Source organism: Thermobia domestica, chromosome 6 (genome assembly GCF_964235325.1).
Source record: "Thermobia domestica chromosome 6, izTheDome1.hap1.1, whole genome shotgun sequence".
NCBI classification, from domain to species: Eukaryota; Metazoa; Arthropoda; class Insecta; order Zygentoma; family Lepismatidae; genus Thermobia; species Thermobia domestica.
In genome coordinates, this window is record NC_137459.1 from 13192113 (window position 1) to 13214869 (window position 22757).

General features: G+C 35.2%; 1 protein-coding gene across 2 annotated transcripts in view; it reads right to left on the reverse strand.

Annotated features, from left to right (window-relative positions):
* Window positions 1–854: 854 nt before the first annotated feature.
* Window positions 855–22757, reverse strand: part of LOC145687848 (leukocyte elastase inhibitor-like) — a 313393-nt gene continuing 291490 nt past the window's right edge. For both annotated transcript variants that reach the window (XM_081761317.1, XM_081761319.1), the window contains exons 3-5: window positions 13989–14193; window positions 11616–11782; window positions 855–4062 (exon numbers count right to left, since the gene is read on the reverse strand). In XM_081761317.1, the coding sequence (XP_081617443.1) occupies window positions 3870–4062; window positions 11616–11782; window positions 13989–14193 (565 nt within the window). In that variant the 3' untranslated portion in view covers window positions 855–3869. The remainder of the gene's footprint in view (window positions 4063–11615; window positions 11783–13988; window positions 14194–22757) is intronic.

Below are 22757 nucleotides of genomic sequence, written 5' to 3' on the forward strand. Positions count from 1 at the left end.
ATATAATTTGATAACGAATTCGCCCGGTATTCCTTATAATGTTGGTATTTGCATAATTGGCAAAGACATGTATGTGGAAAATTTCATGTCAAAAGAACAGTAAATACGAACAATAAAACGAAAATAAAACTTTATTGTCCATTTAGCAACATTTTGTTTTACTCTTTCTAATTTTCGTATTTATAATTCTTTTCCTATGAAATTTAACAGAAATATACATTTAGCGATTATAAACATAGTATCAGTATTAACAGTACCCTGCAAAATCATTATCAAATTATTTTATTACAAGAAGACAGTTATAGATATGCGACAATCATTTTGGACATTAGGGTACAAAGATTAGGGTACAAAGATTATATAGTTGCAATATGACATTGTCACTTGTGTGTGATCTAATCCAATAAAACAATATATATATATATATATATATATATAAATTTTGTTTTATTGGATTAGATCACACACAAGTGACAATGTCATATTGCAACTATATTTTACAATATCATTTATTAAAAAAATACTGAATTCATAACGCTTGCACACGAAATTACCAACATATTTGTTTTATCTTCCTCTCAACCATTTTAAAGCCTTAAAACAAGGCAGTCACCGACAGTAATGGGCAGAGGAGGTCAGGCGTGCATTGCATCTGTTGCATATTGCCTTAGCGCCTTCACGAGTGGGCCAATACAAAACATTCTCCCTACTGAAAACTTTGGAGTACATTAGAAGATTTCTAAGGAATTTTACAAGAAATTATCACTCGGAAATCGTTGGTTAAACATAATGCAGTTTAGCTCAAAGATACGACTGATGTTTAAATAAGTTATATTGTTCTTCTTTATCACTACTTTAATAGAAATGTATTTCTCGTGTTACATTGATGGCAATTTATAACAACATCACGACAATACACTTTGTCCGTTGTATTTTCTGCTGACAACATTGCGAAGTACACACACAATAATTAACATATTTCAAACTATGCAGTCGATTTGAACACAAAATTCAAATATTTTTACCAAAAATGAATGCAATGAGATCACAAATAATTATTTACCCTCTAAATTTCTGGAATGAGGTGCCTCAAAGAAAAGAAAAAACATCACTGAATGTCAGTCATTGAAACGTTAGCTACTGTTCAGAGGACAAAAATATATTAAACTAATCAGTAACCTTAAACAAATATAGAAACTTTATAATAATGTCAGTCATTTCCAACGCATCACTATATGACGTCACAATGGTTGCTCCCATTCTCGGTAAATGACACGGAGAGGGGAAGGACATTCTGGTATTTTCAAAAGACAGAGGTGATATTCAAGCGAGAACATCGATAGTGTTCTCGATGGCTTACCAGTCATACTACTCATGGATCTATCATTTCACATATGTTTATTTCATTATCCAACCCCGTCGTTCCCATTTATTTTGCTCTAGTATTTCTCTCTGCCGTTTCTCTGATTGTAATCTCCAACGTCATACATCGGTCAGCTAGAAATGACTAGGACTAATTTATACTACATAAGAAAGTTTAATGAACATACCCAGGAAGTTAGAACTACTGAGTGACTTGAAAAAATACACTGATATGTTTGGCTGGGCATGCTAGTAAAATAATTTTACGAGTTGCGCCGTGGAACATGGTTGGACGAACACCTCTATTTTATATATCTTCTGCCCCTCGTGAAGAAATATGGAAACGCCCGTGACATATTGTTTTATCACATACAAAAATATGTCATATAAAAAAAAAATGCTTGCCTCCAAGAAAGCAAGAATGGGTTAAATTTAAATATCTTATCTCCCAATAGTTGAGAAGCTGGAAGCTACTATGCTATAATGTAACCTAACTTTCCTCTTGAGAAAATTGAACCCAAACACATTTAAAACAATTTGAATACAATTCTGCAAGTTCCACTTAAAGTTCAGTTGTTAATTGGATTTTGATTTCTTGGGTAGCTTAATAGTAATGTTCGTATTGATATTAAAATTATGCTATACCCTATTATTATATAAATAGAAAACAAATAAAGAATTTACAACAAAACAATTCATATTTTTTTACTGAAAAATATTTTAACAAGCATTATATTGTATGTATTTCATTGTACAGTTAAAAAGAACTGCTAATCTTTCCTAATACTTCTACAGGAAATTTTGGTAATTACTAATATTTGTCAGTTATTGATATTTATCAAATAAATAATTTGTGGAAATATTGTACATCTTGTTCTAATAATTTAGCGATGATAGTGAAATTTAAAATTTTTTAAAAAAAATGCATACATTAAACTTACACTAATTAAAATTAGACTGTGTACCATAATACTTAAAGTTTACAGTACAAACTGGAGCTCGATATTCAGAATTTGTACTCACAAATTAATTACGACTTCTAGTTTCTATTACGAAATATGTATTATTTAAAATAAATAATAATAATAATAATAATAATAATAATAATAATAATACAGTATTCCTTGTCTGATAACAATACACCAAATTCTTAGTTTAAAACCTTAACATACACGAAGTTTTAACACTACTCTACCCAACGCACTATCCAGAATATCAGCTGAAACAAGTCAAAGAAAATCTACAACAGTTTAGGTTTTAACAACAAATTGTAAGGTCTTGAGAACAATTAGTAACAACACTGAAATCATAATTCGATAGTTTAAGGTAACATTTCATTTGTATTCCAAGCACAGATGCTAGAAATGCATTGATACATTGGCTAAGAATTTAGCCCTTGTTTGAGGGACAGTATGGACGCTTTATACGGCAACATGAATTAAGAAAGGAAATAAAACATTCTTGTTGAACTGTTTGTCCTCGTATAGGATTAAGTAGTTTAAAACACTGGAAGGTACATTGTTGGATAGATCAACCTAGAACGCTACTACTCAACACTATGACCCATTCTACACACTAAACTTAAAAAAAAGCAAAACCTCACAAAGCCGTTGCTGCATTGTATATGATATTTGACAGTTTCTGCAAAAGCAAGGAACAGTACTAATGAAGACGAGAGTTGGGTACCTTTATATTCAGTACATATGCATCGACGTTAATTACCCGATACACGCTGAATCCGACTGTCTCTCATGGCCTTGACCTTTCCATTGTGTCTTCTACGTGCATACATGGTTGTGGGAACATCTATATAGCTTCATCAAGACACACCCCTTATCGCAATGTCGTCGAAGTGGATTGCTTAAAGACGGGGAGTTCATATTGGTTATTAAATACACTAGAAAAGAGCAGTCATGCGTGACTGACGCCATTGGATCTAAATGACGCACATGGTGCTTCGCCAATGAATCACATCCGCTTTATCTGTGTTCAAACGTGACCACTACCTGTCTCATCAAAGAAGCGTGTGCGTGGCACACGACTTCCGATTATGTTCGACTAACAATGTCCATGGGCCTTCTTTGTAAGCGACACGTTGTTTCATTAGCAGGAAAGAAAGGAGACTTCAACCGGAAATCAAAGGAAGGGAAGATGATGTAACTAAAGCCCTCCAACACCGTTATCAAACCACGTTCACTCATCCAACACCGGCGAGCAAACCATTTTAAAACAAGAACTCGCAGCCCGTCGGTAGCATACACTGAAATTTGCACCAAGTTTCAGCAAGTTTGGCACAATATACTGGAAGAAGACACTTCTCGTTGAAATCCACCTGTGAGACCAAAGTTTCCTTCTTTCTCGGTTCTCTCAATTTCACCATTTTTCATCACACTTGGACAACAATGAATTTTTAAACCACAGGAATCTTTCTTGAATCCCTGTAGCTATTTTTTCTTTTAACTATGTTTTTTCAACGTACCATAATATTTCAACTACTGTCACATGTTTTAAACTGTTAGAGGCACTGGGTCCGCTACTCGACCCATAAACAGCACAATTCCACTTCGATAGTCCCAAATGAAGAAAATAAATGGGTGATCAACTTCAAAATATTTGTCTCCAAAGGTTCCTATCCTTTCTAGACCAGTAGATGTCGCTGTTGCTGCTTCTGCACCATCTTCACGAATCTCAAGAATTGTTCTGAAAGAAAGAAATCAAAGTTGTGTTATCACATTACAAGATTTCATTATGTTCAGAATATATATAATACTGACAGAAGAATATATTATTGTCCTTAATACTTTATTAAAATTTAAAACATTTAATACACTAATATACTATAAACATTGAATAATACATAATAAGTTTCTTAAACATTCGTCCTATTTGTTTTGTTTTTTTTTTTTAAGAAAAAAGAAAGTACATAATACCTTCACCAGTACAAAATTTACTAATCAGCAATCTCATAACCTTTTTTTTCTTTTTATCTGAAATTAACGTTTAATTACCAGCTTGTTCAGTTGTTCCATTTATTTTTTTTTAATTCTAAACTAGCAGATTGCCCGTTCTTAGCACGGGGAGAACACGTTTCATTTTGGACATAAAGGTCAATGTGGACAGAATTTGGACTTAACGGCATCGGAAGTGTCACTGCTCATTTCAGCGACCCCGAAAACTATGAATTCGACACTAATATCGGTCATTTTTTTATTATTTTTATATATAACCCCCTCCTCTAAAAGTTGCACAGCTGCAGTAAAATGACAAAAACTATTCCAGATCCGAGCCTCATCTATGTTGAAAATTTGATCGAAATCGGTCGAGTGGTTGAATAGTTATTAAGTAACAGACGTAGTCACTTTCAATGTTATATATATAAAAATTAGATTCTGTTGTCAATATTTGATCCAATCCAAATCTCAAATTTGATGGTGTATAAATTGGAAACCAAAAGAATACACACCATAATATTTGATCTACGTAATACGCTAATTAAAGTCAATCACCTTTTCGTGTGGTCAAGGACGGCTGAGGTTAATGAATCATTACGGTGCATACTACTGTTATGATTGATTTTTCTTTTTATGTTTTAGTCTTTAAAAAATAAAATAAAAATGAAAACCAGGAAACTATTTGCCCTATTTTATTCCACTTCATAGGACATTTCTAGACGAAAGTACGGTGCCGAACGTAATCTGTTATATAACAGTAATTATATTCCTAGTTTTATAGATTAAAGTGTATTGTTTCTTAAGTCGAGTCGCTGTCAATTTCCTCGCGATGCTTGTTTAATACTGAAAATCCTTTGCTCCCGTTCGGAATTGAACCCTTGATTACGTGGACTAAAATGAACGGCGGATACACGTCTACCCTTTTGGCATGTTTTACGATCTTTAAAGTAAATCATGTTTCGTGCAGAAGCCGATGGCACTGTCCTGTATTTCAGCTTCTTGGGGGCGATATTGTGTGATGGAGAACGGCATATGCGTTGAAGGCATTACACAATGGTTTGTGCACTTGCCTACATCAAAGTTAAGTTATGCGTTTAAAATAGCCTTGTTCGTGGTTCGAGGCCCACGTTAATAGTAAACCCAGTCTTTCTTCATCTCGATGTTACACAAAAACGAAAAACTCTAGTTAAACTCCAGGAACATGTAATATAAATGTATGTAGGCAATGGACGTTTCAAACGCCATCTCCACTGATCGAGACAAGTTTGACCGTCAATTTATCCATTCTCATGAAAGTTGAGATGGGTCTCAACGTTTTGTACAACATGTTAAGGAATGAAAAGTGCATATCACTTGTTAATTATCATGTGGTATGAATGTTTCTAAAATTTCTCTTATAGTTCAATATTCTAGTAGTCCAAATTATATTGTTCTTACTGAAGAACTGCCAAATTCACCAATAAATGTAAAACATTATTGGATTAATCCATATTTTCTGAGACGGAAGTAATTCACTTTCCAATATCGTGTTATTTCCTATGGTGACCGTAGATGCGCGACACAATACCTACTCATCTTCCAGGTGAAATTTCTCAAAACTCCGTCTTACCCTTAATGTAGGTATAAGGGGAACATTTCTACATAATTTAATTTTTGTAAGTAAGAGTTTCGAAAATCTGATGAAAACCATGAACGCGCATAGTTCCTCTTCCTACCGCGCCGGTAGCCAGCCCAAAAATGTAGGGGCCCCGGCTGAAGTTAGGGGGGAAGGCGCGATCCAACAATATTATAGTTCATCACCATATTATATTTCATTTGCAGGCCTACCATGAAAATTTGTTATTTATTTATTTATTTATTTGTCATCAACACAACAGGCATAAGCCCAATTATAGTGTTGGTGTATTACATAATACATTTACAATAGTTTTCTTAAACATAGAGTTCATATGGCAGATGTCAATTTCTTTGTGTTTGATACATATTTTGTTATAAGTAGAACACATTCTCCAAATTGGTGATTTCAATAATACGTTGGTTCTTGCTTTTTTGCAATAAAACAGACCAGAGTTATTAGCACGAGTTTTAAGTGTTGGGACATGAAAATTTAATGTTGATATGAGATCTGTACAATTAAATTCGTTTTGTAGTATTTTATGGAGAAAAATCAAATCTGTCACATTTCGCCTTTGTTCAAGTGTAGGGACACAGAAGTTGTCTATTAATGTTAGATAATTTTCATAATATGGATAGATTCCAGTTGTCTTGTACGTCAAGTATTTGATAAATTTAGATTGGACCTTTTCCAGTTGGTGTCTGTATTGCTGTTGTGATGGGTTCCAAATCACAGCAGCATATTCCAGTTTTGATCGCACATAGGCATAATACATTTTTGTTAGTGTAGTACTATTGTTAAATTCCTTTCCAATTCTAATTATGAACCCTAACATCTTGAAAGATTCGTTAACTATGTTCTCTATATGGTTATTAAATGTCAGTTTCGTATCAAATATAACTCCAAGATCTCTGACTGAATTTAATCTATTTAGTAAGATCTGATTCATTGAGTAATCAAACTCTATTTGACTTTTGTTTCTGGTAAACGATAAAATGTTACATTTATTTATGTTTACATTAAGTTTGTTAAGAGAACACCAATCAGCAATATTTTCCATGTCACGTTGTAAATAGAGACAGTCATGGATGGTCTTTATCCTACCATATATTTTGAGGTCATCAGCAAAAAGCAATTTGTTACTTAATAATATATGATCAGGGAGATCGTTAATGACTAAAAGGAACAATAACGGACCTAGATTAGAGCCCTGGGGAATTCCAGAATATGCAATATAATCAGATGGTTTATATTCCTTGTAGATAACAGTTTGTTTTCGATGATTTAAATATGATGAAAAGAACTTGATCAAGGGAGAAGAGAAATTATATTCGCCTAGCTTATGTAATAGTACCTTGTTTTAGGTTGCCAATAAAATTTTAGGGGAGACGGCCTCCCTAGATCCCCTGGATACTGGCCTGCTTCCTACCCAATCAGATGTTGGATTCCATAAAACTCCATTTCATCCACAATATGGAATTTAGCGACCATATTTCAATCTTCAAAGTCTCTTAAGTCTACACACCTAACAAAATGGGAGAAAAGTCGAATTTCATTTTTCCCTTCAGGGGTTGCATTTCACAAAAGCCCATTTTTCATCCAGCCTAGAGCTCATGGAGAATATTCACAAGATTTCAAGTTCCTACGCCCAACTGTTTTGGTGATTTGACGAGGAGCTAGGAAAACTTCAACTTCCTCCTCCCTCCACTAAGGGTCCAATTTTGAAAAAGCCAGTCAAAACTCAAGTCTAGGATTCATTGGCATTGCTTCAACAAAATTTTGAGTATCGACGACTCTCCAAAGATTTGGACATCGTTTAAGCTACAACAGATTTGTATTATAGGCTGATGCAAATGAATCAGACCTGTCCGTGTATACGGCGTGATCACATAAAGAAAACTAAATTCTCGAGAACTTAGGAAATAACAGAATCAGCAATAATACCTTTTTATTTTTTTATTTTTTTTTTCAGAAATGAAAGAGGTCCAAATACTTATTAAAATATCCCTCTTCCACTCTGCATCTGCAGATATTCGATTATAAATTACCACAATAAATGTGTTTTATAATTTATCTTGGAACTAATTGTAACTGAAATATTTTCTTTTTTTCTTATTTTCATATTAGCCATTCATAAAACTATTAGTCAGAAATGTCAACACACAAAAAATGAATCAAAATCTAAATAAACAAGTAGACATAATTTTGAATTTCAAACTTCTTGTAAAACGCATTATATTTCGACTCATACACATCAGATTTGTTACTCAATTAGTATACCAGAATTTTCTAATTTCAAACTACCAAAAGTTAGAGGTTGTTAAGCCAGGTCCTCAACTAGGGTTTGAGTCACCTGGGGCAATCACGAAATTCGGCTTCCCCAATTTGCATATACACAACCCCTTTAATCGACCCGTTTGCTCCTTTCTAGTTGCAGCCCTGGTTAAACCTAATGATCTGGTTGCTTGTGGAAGAGAAATGTATCACTAATTATCCTATGGTGTGTGAAATGTTCTGCAAGGAATTGCTGAACATCGGACGCAACACGTTGACTTGCGTCGTTTTGCATGGAAATGATTGAACCTAGATATTGTCGTTGCTTAAACTACATAATCTCAAATATAGGCTGTATATTACCATATTTATGACGGACCTGGATAATTACTCATTTATTGTTCCTCAAAGTAATACTGTTCGTTTCTCAACCTCTAACTTTTGGTTGTTTGAAATCAGAAAATTATATTTTGTTAAATGGGTAAAAAATCTGGTTTGCTAATTGGGTAAAAAAATCTTATGTGTATGAATGAATTGAAATATAATACATTTTACAAGTAGTTTGTAATTCAAAATTCGATGATGAACTGAGCAATAAACTTTAACCAAACAATCAATTTTCATTAAAGTATAGCTAGCCTCTGTAGGTTGTTTTTTTTTTTTTTGTGAGTCCATATGCAGTAGTTGTGGTTGTTCACTGTCCTTAACACTGTTTGAATGTTAGATAAAGTAAATGCAATAATTGTTCACTTCCAACTGCACTAGTAATGTCAGTGCAAATTTCATGCAAGTTTCTGTGAGAAGCGATTGATGTGTAACTGTAAATTTGATGGGATAGAGCCATAATATTTCACGAAAGTGCTACAGTCACTGGAATAGGGCAAATTAAAATATATTGCCACTACATTCGCAGGGCCCATACCATTGGTTACTTCATTATAGTGATTCCAACGTTTTCAATTTGTTTGTGACAATCATTTGCGACCTCTTTCCACTTTGGCCTCTGATTACCTTCCTCAAACTTATCTACTTTTCGGTTAAAAACGCACGAGAAAATGAGCCAGGACATAACTCCATACGTCTTCGATATGCACGAATTGAATTAACAGCGTCGTTCAACTAAAAACACAGTTTTAGTAATATGGATGTGTCTACTAATGTCAGCGCCATATCAACTGACAAAATCATCTACAACACATCTTCCAAAGCCACCAGCGGGTGTAGTTCAATGTTGTGGATATATCTAATAATATTCGCTACATGTCACGTTATAACAATATATTCTGCTAATCCTCTTTTCTCTATTGTGGCAAGATAATAGTGAAATGTGTGAGGAAACTTCAGTGTTTGATACCTTAAGAGTAACTCTTTTCATTACCACTTCGTAAAACTGGATAAGAATCTTCTTTCTAATAAACCTTTATAGAGAAAGAGAGAAGAAAACTTGTGTTACGCTAATCAAGTTTCTAATTTCTTCTTCCAGACGAGAGATGTTAGTGGATGGACATTTCTAAACTGCATGAAGTGATCAGCAAACAAACACAAAGACATATCATAATAATGGTAAACAAAAATAATAATTACAGTGTGTTTTAAATATTTGACGAAGAATAAACCACAATATAGTTTTCATTATGACGCAAATTTTGTGAAAAGTCTCACCAGAATGAGTTGATGCAGAATAATATTTTACATTTCTTTTTTTTTTTATTTTGATTTGTTATTAATCTAATATATATAGTTTGTTAAATTTCAAGAAAAGAGATACGAAGTGATGGGCCCTGACCAATGATATTTTAGTAAAATTTTGGTATATTTGTCTACTCGCTAGTTGTTTTATATAACACAAACAGTATTTTATACAGACGAGTTGTTCTGTGTTGCATAACATACGCATGCACAAATTTACCCACTATTAACAATAATAATTTAGTTATATGTAGTTATGTTTGGAATTTTACAGGACAACATTTTTATTTTATTTTTTTTATTATGTACAGCGTTCTATTAATGAGAGATTCGATCATGGGTAAATTTTACTATGTTAGGTATTATAAAGGTAACCAAGAAAGTTCTGCCGCTTTTTCTGGAGGTCTGTGTTGAATTGGCCCTCACACCATGAGTTGAATGCTAATGGAAATAAGGCGAAGGTCAGTTGTTGGTGTGGGTGAATCCAACATACTACCTGGTTGTGGCAGTTCAGTTACACCGAGAACTTGCGTAAAGAAAGAGTGAACATGGGACCTCCACACAGCATCATAAGGGCGTATATGCTGCACGGCTTTAAACTGATGTCAAACGCCGCTGCAGCTGGGCGGAAGATATGCCAGGCCTTTGGTGAGGGTGGTGTCACTACGTGGACAGTGTAGCGCTGGTTTAACCAGTTTTTGCATGTTGAAACATTCAAAAATGCACCACGTGCCGAAAGACCAACACATGTACAAAATGTAGATCTTCAGGCAGCAATTGAGGCCACAGTGGCCAGACATGTGAGGAATTGTTACTACAATTCAGCGTGATTAGAGAAACTATTCGGCAGCGCCTCCATCAACTTAGGAAACACTACAAGTTGGGTCGATGGGTCCCACATGATTTGACTACAGGAAAGAAGGCAACGCGAGGAGACACCTGCGTTTCTTTGCTGTCTCGTCTGAGGAAGGAGCTGTTTCTGGACAGGGTGTTGACATGCGATGAGAAGTGGATCCTGTATGAAGCTCCACAGTGCCATCATCATTGGTTAGCATCCCATCCAAAAGAGCCAAAACCAGCACTGTACCAGAAGAAGGCCCTCCTGTGTCTTTGATAGACTGCTAGCGGCATCGTGCATCGGAAACTTCTACCAGCAGGTCAAATCATCAATGCAACCGTGTACTGTCAGCAGATGAGCCGTGCTCAGGAACAACTCAAAACTCTGGATCCACTACTTCTCAATCGCAAAGGGATCCTCCTGTTACAGGAAAACGCTAAGTCCCACTTGGGTAGGATGGCCTGGGACACCATTCTACGCTTTGGAAGGGAAACACTATTGCATTCGCCGTACTCCTCGAACATTGCACCAACCGATTATCCCTGTTCGATTACTTGGGCAATCACCTTAGATGACGCTCGTTTAAATCCGCAGTAGAGGGTGCAAAATGAACTTGATACCTTCTTTGCTTCAAGGGTCACCAAGTTCTACCGCGATGGAATCCATGACCTTCCAGAATGTTGGCAGAAGGTCGTCGATGCTGATGGGGACTATTTTTTTTTTATTTTACAGGTACGTCTTAGGTGACATATCAATTTTCAAAGGTGGTGAGTGAAAAAGCGACATAACTTTCTTGGTTACCATTGTATGATATAATTCTATGATTCCAACTCTAATTCATATATAAACTCAGTTCGATCTACAATACATGGCATTGAAGACTTACTTATGCGCTATGCCACTAACATATAGGCCTCTCTCTTCAGACATTCCAGAAAAGTCAGCACGCGACGATGAAAAGATGTCCGTCACACCCATGCTGATTAACGCATCGACTAAGTCTGCACTCCCAGAAACTCTGAATCTTGGTAATCGGATATTTACCATTTCGTCCTTTGAGAAACAAGAGAATAACTATATGTAATTGGAATGGAATTAAGACAAATTATGAAAGTAAATATTTAGTAGTAATAGTAATTTAAAAGGACATCTTATTAGAATGTTCAGTACAGGTGAATACATAATAAAGGGTATTGATATTTCAACAACTTCTATTTGATGTTCAAACTCATCTATTACAGCTGCCGAAAACAGCGGTGTTGCATTCCACTTAGTATTATTGCTTGGGGTACTCACTATGCACAATAGAAACAGCTCAAATAAATGCCTGTGTCCTCTTCAATCGATGGGTGAACACCGTCATCCTCCTGACAGTTTTTGCATTATGATTGGCTGAGGGAAAACAACAAACGAGTTTTTTTTTTCTTTTTTGATAATGATTTGTTAAGCAACCCTCACAAAAATTTCGACAGCTGTAATAGGTTAGGGAAAGCGTATTGCAACAAGAATGGGATTTATAAGATTGAATATAGCTTAGGCTAATTATCCAGCTAAATGTTTTATTTCTTCTACATAGATAATACATTTTTCATTTTAATTTTATTTTAAGCTCAAAATAAGCATTTTTAACCGACTTAAAGTAGAATAATTATACAATATTGTTGGGTGGAATCGCTACAATAAAGTGTATTACTTTTAAAAATATTCTTTCATATACTTCTAAAATATTCTTTAAAACAGCATATACATAATGTGGAAAAGATACAAAATTGGCTTATCATTGTTATCGTTTGGTAAAACTACTAAAATGTTTGTTATTTGTTCTTCATCCATTGATATTCTTTCATGTATTACTATTAAAAAAAACAACGTAAACAATATATTCACATATGTGAATGAAGTGTGCAAAACAACAAAACTCACAACAGCTTTCAGTATAAAAGATCCGCACAATTTTATCACTAGATATCCAACAAATAACGCTTTCTTTTAGATGCTTGTGCTTGTCCGAATAAGTTTCCCACATAACCGAGAACCAACCATCACCCGTGGAAGATATCTGAGAGACTCACACGTAATGTCAGAGCTACACTCAAGCTTTGTCCTATTAAGGTTTAAGATTAAAAGTGTTAAAATAGTTAAATGGTAAAATCAGAAAATATCTCCCACCACTTTCCCTTTAATCCAGACATTTGATCACGATGTAACTTTAAAATTCAAACCATAATAGCTATGATATAATTAATAATAATAATGCATCTCTGATTATAGGCGACATATGCAAACATTCTAGGGGAAAATGAATAACTTCACATGATCTGTGCTCAAATCTCACTTATATCTAGTTGCGCTAAAATTTCACTGAACGCATTAGATTCATAAACTCGTAGCAGACTTACAGCTTTTTTTTTCTTTTAAAAAGTCAAATTAATTGATAAATGAATAGCATTATCAAATTTGATAGATCATAAAATAAAATATTATATATTTACTTTATCTAGACTAAAGGACTGAGTTGTAATTCTGTTAACATTGCTAGATTGAGAATACTAAAGGAGATCGGGAGAAACCCGAGAAGTACAAGGACACAATACTATTAGTGTATTAATCATAAATCAGTATGTTCTAGAATCGAACCAAGAACCTACTGTCGACAAATGTGTTGTATCACTGAACCATTATTCCATCTATATGGTGAAGATCAAGTAGCTACTTAGCAACTATTACACAAAACGTGTCAATAGTTTCGAGATTTGAATTATTTTGTTGGTGTTGCTCTTGGTTCATCCATTACTTTGAAAATTGACAAATGTATAACGAAAAAAAAAATATACTAACATGATCTTTCTTTAAGGTTAGAGTTATCAGGTTCTACGGGTCTAGAAACATATTGAGATAGCGTTTGAAAAGGAAAAAAAATGGTTGGAAGAGAACATTTGGATATTGTTGCAGATATTTGGACTTTGTGCACAAACCTACTAACAAAAGCTAATAACTTTTGGTTGATGCTTCTCTCCTAATATTATTTGAGCTCTTTTGTTTCCCCTAGAAAGCAAACGAAACAATTGCAAGATCTCATTTTTCCCGAGATAGATACAATATTTATGACGAAGTTTACCTTGGAGAAAAGCATCCTTTTTCCTTTCCACCAAGATGCAAGAAGTATCGTTTCGGCAAATCTCATTATCATATCAGACTTCACGAATCTTTGTGTATCTCTATTGCATGGCTTCTTTTGAATGCTGCAATCAAGACTTACCTTCAGGGTAGAGAAGAGAGCTTTCACGTTGTCTGAAGACATGTTTGCCTCCAATCGGCGCAACCCGCGGTCCATATCGTCGGGAAGTAGAATGAACATGCTGATTCTGCGCTCTTTGAAGGGAATCTCCAAAACCCGGCATTCTAAATCTTGGCTATAGCCCAGTGGTAACTTTAGCTTTCCTATCATCATTGGAATCTCGAATCTGCAGAAGAGAAGGAAATATTTAACACCAGAAACACAACAATACGCTTAATTTAGTTTCCAATTGTATTGATTTTTATGAAACATGCTTATCATTGCGTTTATGTAGGAAAATATTATTTAACAACGTTTATAGAACACTAACATATGTAAACAAGTGTTAAAAGAAATTTGACATATACACTCCTCGCATCAAAACAAGAAGGAATTGAATCACATACTGCTGAGAGATGCACACTTACGGAGTTACGGACGCGGAAATGTATCATAGAATTAACGTCTAAGTTACGTAATTATGCGTCTCTTTGCAAAATGAAATGTAGACTTACTTCTGTTTCTTTCCTTTTCTTTTATTTTTTCTTTCTTTTTTTCTTTTTGATGGGACGAATATATTTGCAAAGTAATCCTTTCTTTCAAAAACAGAAAAGAAAAGAAAAGGAAAACTATATATGCAGTATGTTTTAACTTCATGACTGAAGGAGCTCCCTCGTGGCTAAGCGGTTACCGTACGCGCCTCTGGCGCGGGAGACCCGTGTTCGATTCCCGGCGGGAGCTCATGTGGTTCGGATTCCACGTTAATCAGTAGGTCCACGTCTCATATAGCCTCGCTGCTGAAAGGGACGCTAAACTAAAAATCAATCAATCAATCAATCCATGAATAAAGATAACAAAACGTTTATGGCCGGAGAAACAAAAGCCACTTTCTATCTTGAGTCTAACTTTGAAAAGCTTAATAATATCGTGCACGACAGCGTGTGAGACATTCTAAATTAGATTTATTAAATTCAAGAAAGGCAACTATTTTAAAGAACAGTCGTTATATGAAAGTAGCAATTTTATGGCCTAATTGACTGTTTGACTATTCTGTATGAAATGAAAAAAAAAGAAGAAGAAAGAAAGAAACAATACAGATAAACTATGGTCCGTACAAAATCGAATTGACGGTAAATAGGAAAAAGTAAACTTTGGTAGAGACTGGAAAGAATCACACACTCTAGACGATTGACTTTCACCCAGTAGATGTCAACCGCTTTGATGTCATCTTAAGGCGAGATGCATAACTTCTAGTACCTTTGCAAAATAAATAAATATATAAATAAACATAATTCAAAAAGTTGCTTTCATTCAAGAATGATCATGTGCAGTAACGGACAGCCATGTTGCTTAAGATGCTAACATATAGACTCAATTAATGAGCTTGGGCGAGATACCGTAATCGCTAAAAAAAAGAAAAAGTCATTTCGTTTAAAACTCGCCGTATGCACTAACGGAAAAACGTGACTCTCTTTATCCATTAAAATCTGCGGTCGCTCAGTGATAGAGCTTTCACCTCTGACGCATAGGGTCCTTGGTTTGACCCCAGCTCGCGCCAAGTGAACTTTGTGGTGGGCAAACACCGTGTGCGTGGGTCTCCTCGGGGTTCTCCCATTTTCTTCATTGTACCATTTCATTCATTTCTCACCATCACCGTCTTCTTTAGCCTAGCTGTCATAGCCATGGGACGTAAAACTCAAAGATTTCATTCCATTTAATTTATCTATTAAAACATTAAAGAATTGACTCTGTTAATAAACCTGGGCGAGTTAATTAAAGGGAATAGAGTTAATAAACTTTAATAAAAACAGTAAATGTATTAATTTTAAATTAAATTAAAAAAAGCATATGTTTATACGTTTGAGTAGTGTCTAAGTGTTTGTAGAGGACCATAGGAAATGTCTCACAAGTGAAAAACTCTTTAGTGAGTTCTATTTTGAAATTTCAATTAGTGTTGTTCTCATACGGAGAGAAACCTAGTGAGTGAGATTCACATACGAGAAACCTAAAAATTTTAGAGTTATCAATATTTTAATAATTAAATAATAACAATTTGGTACAGATGATGAGAAATCACCCAGTTTTAAGGTAGAACATATAATAATCATTTTATTGATATCTTTAAAATTCATTTCTCTTGCCTCACTATTGTAATGACAAAATATACAGGGTGTTTCAAAACAACACCGACAACGTTTGGGAGGTGATTCCTGACACCAAGATAAGACAAAAAGCATAGAGCAACTTTGAAGCACAAATGCTTCCCTTCGGAGTTGTAGGCTGCCGGAAACATGAAAAAATGAAATTTAAAGGTCCATAGCTCCAAAACTATGGGACTTACCGTGGTCGGTTCAAGACTTTACCTAGGAACTAATATCTATGCTATCCAAAAATACATCGTTAGGAATCCTAAGGTACTCCCCCAACTATTTTTATAAAAATGCAGTTGGTGAGTACTTCAAATTATATGCCCGTAGCCAAATTCCCTGTACAAAAATTGTTGTGTGACTATCTTAGGATTCTGAAACATGGATTTTTGGATAGGGTACATATTAATTCCTAAGAGAAGTCTTGACCCGTCTACGGTAGGTCCCATAGTTTTGGAGCTATGGACATTCAAACTTCATATTTTGATATTTTCGACAGCCTGTAACTCCAAAAGGAAGCATTTGTGCACCCAGGTTGGTCTATACTTTTTGTCTTATCTTGATGCCAGGAATCTTCTCCTAAAATTGGTAGGTATTGTTTTGAAACACCCTGTATACAACATGATCTATAAATAGTCATAGTTTGTCACTATTATCCCTTAGCATGTTAACGGATTGACTGTCCAAAAAAATCGTGTTAAGTGTTGTATCGTCGGACCAATTTTAGGAAATTTACCGGAAGAATTGGAGAATTTATTTTGGTCTGTAAAGAAGAGTGAGTGAAAGTCAGTTGAGGGGAATAGCTGAAGTTAGAGAAGTGATTGTATATGCAGGCGGAAGGAACAATTTGGTGGAGGGATACACTTATGATTAGTAGCAGGAAAAGCACTGCAGGGCCATTCCATCGTCACGGGCAGAACATTTACACTACATTTTTGATGATTTGAAGTTGTATATTTCTAAAAGTACAACATAAATTCTGCTAATTGTATGATATATGAGCAGTACAGACTTAGGAGTATATGTAGCTGATGTTTTCAGTATTTTTTTTTTTTATGTTTAGAGTAGAAAATATTAATTCCTAAATGTCTGTCACGGGTTTGGACAAAAAAGAGAAGTGACTTTCGACTCACCAAGTGAATGTTACAAAACTCTGTGAATTCTTAGCTCAAAATGTTTTTTATTTAAACGGAAATGTATAAATGATGAAATTTTTAAACAAACTTCACATAATAGAAATTTGCCAAATATGTATTTAATGAATAAACTAAACTTTACTGTGTCACGGGCAGGACACCGTGTGAATCAACACGCAACATCTCAATAAGAATGATTTCAAAAATGAAATAAAATGGAAAATAAGTTAATTTCTGCTGTTCTGTTATAGCATATTACATAAATAAGTATATTTACTTTAGTTGAGGCTCGCTTTTACCACATAAAAATAATAATATGCCGTACACTTATTTCTCACCACCTACACTTTAGGAAATGGTTTTATTTACCCATTTACACCCACCTTGTAGGGAAATTCGTACAAAACACTGTCTAACAGTATATAAAATAGTTGCTGGTATCCAGTGCCCGTGCCGTGGAAAATCAGCGCCCGGGGCGAGAGTATACGACGCGTCGCGACGGCGCCCCCGCAAATATGAGTGAGATCGGCAGACCAGCCGCAAAGCGTCACCATGGTTGGCGCGATGCGTAAGAAAATTTTCAAAAATAAACCCTGCTTTTCCTTGATTTTGAGCACTTAATACTGTTTTCCTTCCATTTTATATATATATATATATATATATATATATATATATATATATATATATATATATATATATATATATATATATATATATATATATTATTTTTTCCTCCTGAATTTTGCGCCCCCTTGCTTTGACGCCCGGGGGGCCGTAACCACGCTCGCCCCCTCCCCCGGGGCACAGTACTGCTGGTATTAAAGGTATTATTTGATCGAAATGCACGTAAGACACATCTTCAACAGTCTTGAAAATTTTACCGCAATCGCTTACGGTCTTCATACGAATTTCCTTGACTTCTTCGTCCTCTTCTACTGGGGTTTGTGCGATAGTTGCATGTCTATGTTTTCTTTTTTCTGTCCACTAGAGAAAAATTCCATCAACAAAAATGTTTATTGTGTTATATCTTCAACAGCTGGTCTAACACAAACCTTGTTAACGTGCACAAGCCTTGTAAGCCGTCCCTCAGGATACCTTCATGGCTTTTGGAGTCACCATTTTCAGAATCTGAATAAAAGTCTGTTAGAAATTTAAAGATTTTATACGGATGAAGCTCTAATTTAAAAGTTCGACGAACTACCAAATTTTCACTGTAAAATTGCAGGAATAACTGTTTTGATTGGGGACATTCAATTGACAAGAGCAGTTTCCCGTCTTTTATTCAAAACGTCTTTTATTTTTTTTTCAATTTCTGCTGATGATAGTAGTAAAACAGATGTATTTTGAAACCAAGAGTTTGAAGCTACTACGAAATTAGCAGCACATTCTACAATTACTTTGTTTTGTTTCACAAAGTTCCATACTGGCCGTTTTGTACGTACTTCAATCCAATCTACTGTTCCCTTGAAACGAACAGAAAGGTGACACTAATGATAATATTTATATGACATTTATTTTAAGTTAAAACATCATACTGACAGTAATACATAATCCTCTATTTCAGTAAATAATGTTCATGCTTAGAAAACTTTATTTTAGTACACATGGAATAATTTTCTATCGTGAATAACCAACGTACACAAACTATCCCACCAGTGGCATGCCCACTGTCACGGGCAGGACAAGTTTTCAAATTGAAATAAAAGGAAATATATTGTTAGCATTAGTCCAAAATTTGGCAAATGTGAAGTACACGTGAAAATTGTTACTTCTACTAAGTACGAATCACATTCGCAAATTTAGTAATTGAGTATAATAACTTTTGGTAGTTTTCTGTCACGGGCAGGACACTCAAGTTGACGTTTATATTTTTAATGATATTATAAACAATTTTTATCCTGTAAACACTATTTCAACTGCAGCTTGTAGCAAAAAGAAGCATCTTGAATAGCTCGAAGTTACTTCAGCCAAACATGCACAATATACCGTAAAATGTTGCCGATAACAAGAATAAAAATTTTCCTCCCAGCTTACATGTTACAAATTCACAACTCAGACTTAAAATTTTACGTGAATTCTAAGTAGAAACAAGTTTTTCTTTGTGAAAAAGTAAATTTCGTTCTATTTACTTCATATATACGTAAAAATGCATTGATTTTAACAGTTTTCGAAAATTTGGGTTCAGGCTCACTTTCGCGTGGAATGGCCCTGCAGTAATTTCACGTATATTTCCGCACGATCATTGGAAACTGGAAAACTTTACCCGCCTCTGTTCTGAAGGTCTAACCTAACGTAACCTATATTACTACATTTCTTATCTAATTTAGTGTGTTTCTTACCTAATTTATTACATTTTGGTACTTTTGCTTTCGATTACCTGGAGAAGTTTATACGCCTCCGTTTTGAACGTCTGACCTAACCTAACCTACCCTAACTAACCTCACCTTACCTAACCTGAGGTAGTACATTTCTTTCCAGCAATACAGCACTAATGCCAAAAACAGTATATCGGGTTATCTATTTAAAAAAAAATCAAAAATCACTTGCAATCGAGAGTTACCCAGCGGACGAAGGAACGTACTAGCAACAAAATGTTGTAAGTCTCGCTGCGTCACTCTAATAATGTATAGCCTACTATGAATCCTTTCTTTTGAAGTTGAGCGTTGGTCAGTTCTAGTGGTGTACTCTTTCTCTCTCTCTCTCTCTCTGCATTTAATAATAATTAATATAGGTTTGTAAAATTTAATGATAACGTTGCAAGTTTTTTTTCCTTTTAATTTATGTATTTTGAATAAAAATAAATCCTTATTACAATGCAAGTATCTGTGTAGGTACAGAGAATAATACAGTTCTACAGCACTTAACTACGGTATGACACTGATCGAATCAATTATGGATTGTATAAATTTTATTTATTTTGCAAACATTTTTTTAGACATTTAGACACTTAGATATACAAGTTCGCTTATATATATATATATATATATATATATATATATATATATATATATATATATATATATATATATATATATATATATATATATAATTACACTTTAATAATAACAGTAACAAACGACAGGTGGAATCAGAACCACGTGGAATTGGGACTTGCCACAGGTCTTTCTCACGGCAAAGATTTAGATTTGCACTGCCAAGTAATTCTACAACCTTAGACATTATATCAAAATACAACAAAGGTTTTACTGAAGTTCTACGCAATGATTGAATTCATCTTAAGGACATGTTTATATTGCTTCTACCGATGTTGCACAACGGAAGCTTTTATCAGCGTCAGTAAATAATGTTAGTTTTCAATTAAAAAGTAGCAGAGTCAAATGCACACCACGTGAACGAGCTTTTCATGGTGTGATATGTTATTATATTATTGAAACCTGAAATGTTTCCACTTCTTTTCTTTTCAGTAGCGAGATTAAAGTGGAAATTGAATATACTCTTCCCACGCTTAATCGATTACAGAAAACAATTTCTTGCTATGTGATACACATTTCACTCTATAATGTTCAACGTCAAGAGCATAAGTGGTGGATTTCTGTGTCACTTCCGGTTTTAGTTGGGAGGTTGAAGTAGAAACGGAATTTATTCTTGGGACGCTTAATTGATTGCAGAAAACCACTTCTCGCTATCTATTACCGTTTTCACTCTATGACGATCACCGTTAAAACCGGAAATTATTGATTTCTATGAAGATAACCAATAAAGTTCAGTCGCTTCCTGTGCATGTCCCTGCTCAATTGGCCCTCATGCCGTTAGTTGAATATGAATTGAAAACAAGGCGAAGGTCACTTGTTGGTGTGAGCATATCCAACATACTACCTGCTTGTGACAGTTCAGTTACACCGTGAACTTGCGTAAGGATAGACTGAACATAGGACCTCCACAGAGCGTCATAGCGGCGTGTATGCTGTACGAGTTCAAACTGGGGTCAAATAAAGCTGCAGCTGGGCGGAAGATATGCCAGGCCTTTGGTGAGGGTGTCGTCACTACGTGGACAGTGCAGCTCTGGTTTAACAAGTTTAAGGACTGTGACGAAACACTTCGAAACGCACCACGTCTCGAAAGACAAGTACACCTACAAAATTAAGATCTTTAGGTAGCAATTGAGGCAAACAGTGGCCAGACATGTAAGGAACTGGGACTACAATTCAATGTAAGTGGAGAAATTATTCGGCAGTACCTCCATTAACTTTGGAAGCACCACAAGTTCGGCCGATGGATCCCACATGTTTTGACTCCGGGCCAGAATTCAACGCGAGCAGATACCTATGTTTCTTTGCTGTCTCACGTGAGGAAGGAGCCATTTCTGGTCAGGGTGTTAACATGTGATGAGAAGTGGGTCTTGTACAAATCCACGGTGCTTCATCAGTGGTTAACATCCCATAAACCGGTACCAAAACAGCCGAAACCAGTACTGCATCAGAAGAAGATTCTCCTGTATGTTTGGTGGACTGCTGGCAGCATCATGCATCGGGAACTGCTGCCAGCTGGTCAGAGCATCAAAGCAACTGTGTATTGTCAGCAGTTGTACTGTATTTAAGAAAAACTCAAAACTCTGAAGCCAGAACTTCCGAATAGCAAAGGGGTTCTCCTGTTACAGGACAACGCTAAACCCCACGTGACTAGGATGACCCTGGACACCATTCTACACCTTGGATGGGAAACACTATTGCATCTGCCATACTCCCCGGACATTGTACTGTCCGATTATCACCTGTTTCATTCTTTAGACAATCATCTTAGAGGATGTCAGTTCAAATCTCTAGTAGAGGTGCAAAATGCACTTGATACCTTCTTCACTTCACGACCCACCAACTTCTACCGCGATGGTATCCATGGCCTTCCAGAACATTGGCATTGATGCTGATAGGGATATTTGTGATCTTCTAGGTACGTCTTAGGTGATATATCAATGTTCGAACGAGGTGGATGATGAAAAGGCAGAGCCATGTTACTTACATTTATACCACTTCTGGTTTTAGTACAGAAGAAATATAAAGGAAGGAAGGGTTAATGTGGAGATGGAATATGTTTTCGGGACACTTAATTGGTTAGAGAAAACAACTTCTTGTAATAATTTAGCGTTTTTGTTCTATGCTGATCAACGTTAAAACCAGAAGTGATTGATTCGCACCTCTTCCGGTTTGAATAGAAAGTTAGGAAAGAAGATGATACCTTCTATTGGAACGATGAATTAATTTCAGTACATAGCTTCTCTCCCCTTTTTTCTCACCTCTCGCCGTTTTTGCTCTACAGGGATCAACGTTAAAGCTGGAAATGGTTAATATCTCTAGTTCTAGCATTATTCTCTACATTCTCAATAAATCTGGTGATGACTCATGAAGTTCTGAATGATTTATCTTTTTTTTTTATTATTTTTTTTATTTGTTTGTTTCCCGGACGTACACATGGGCATGGTATATATAAAAAGGAGTTTGGTAAACCAAACT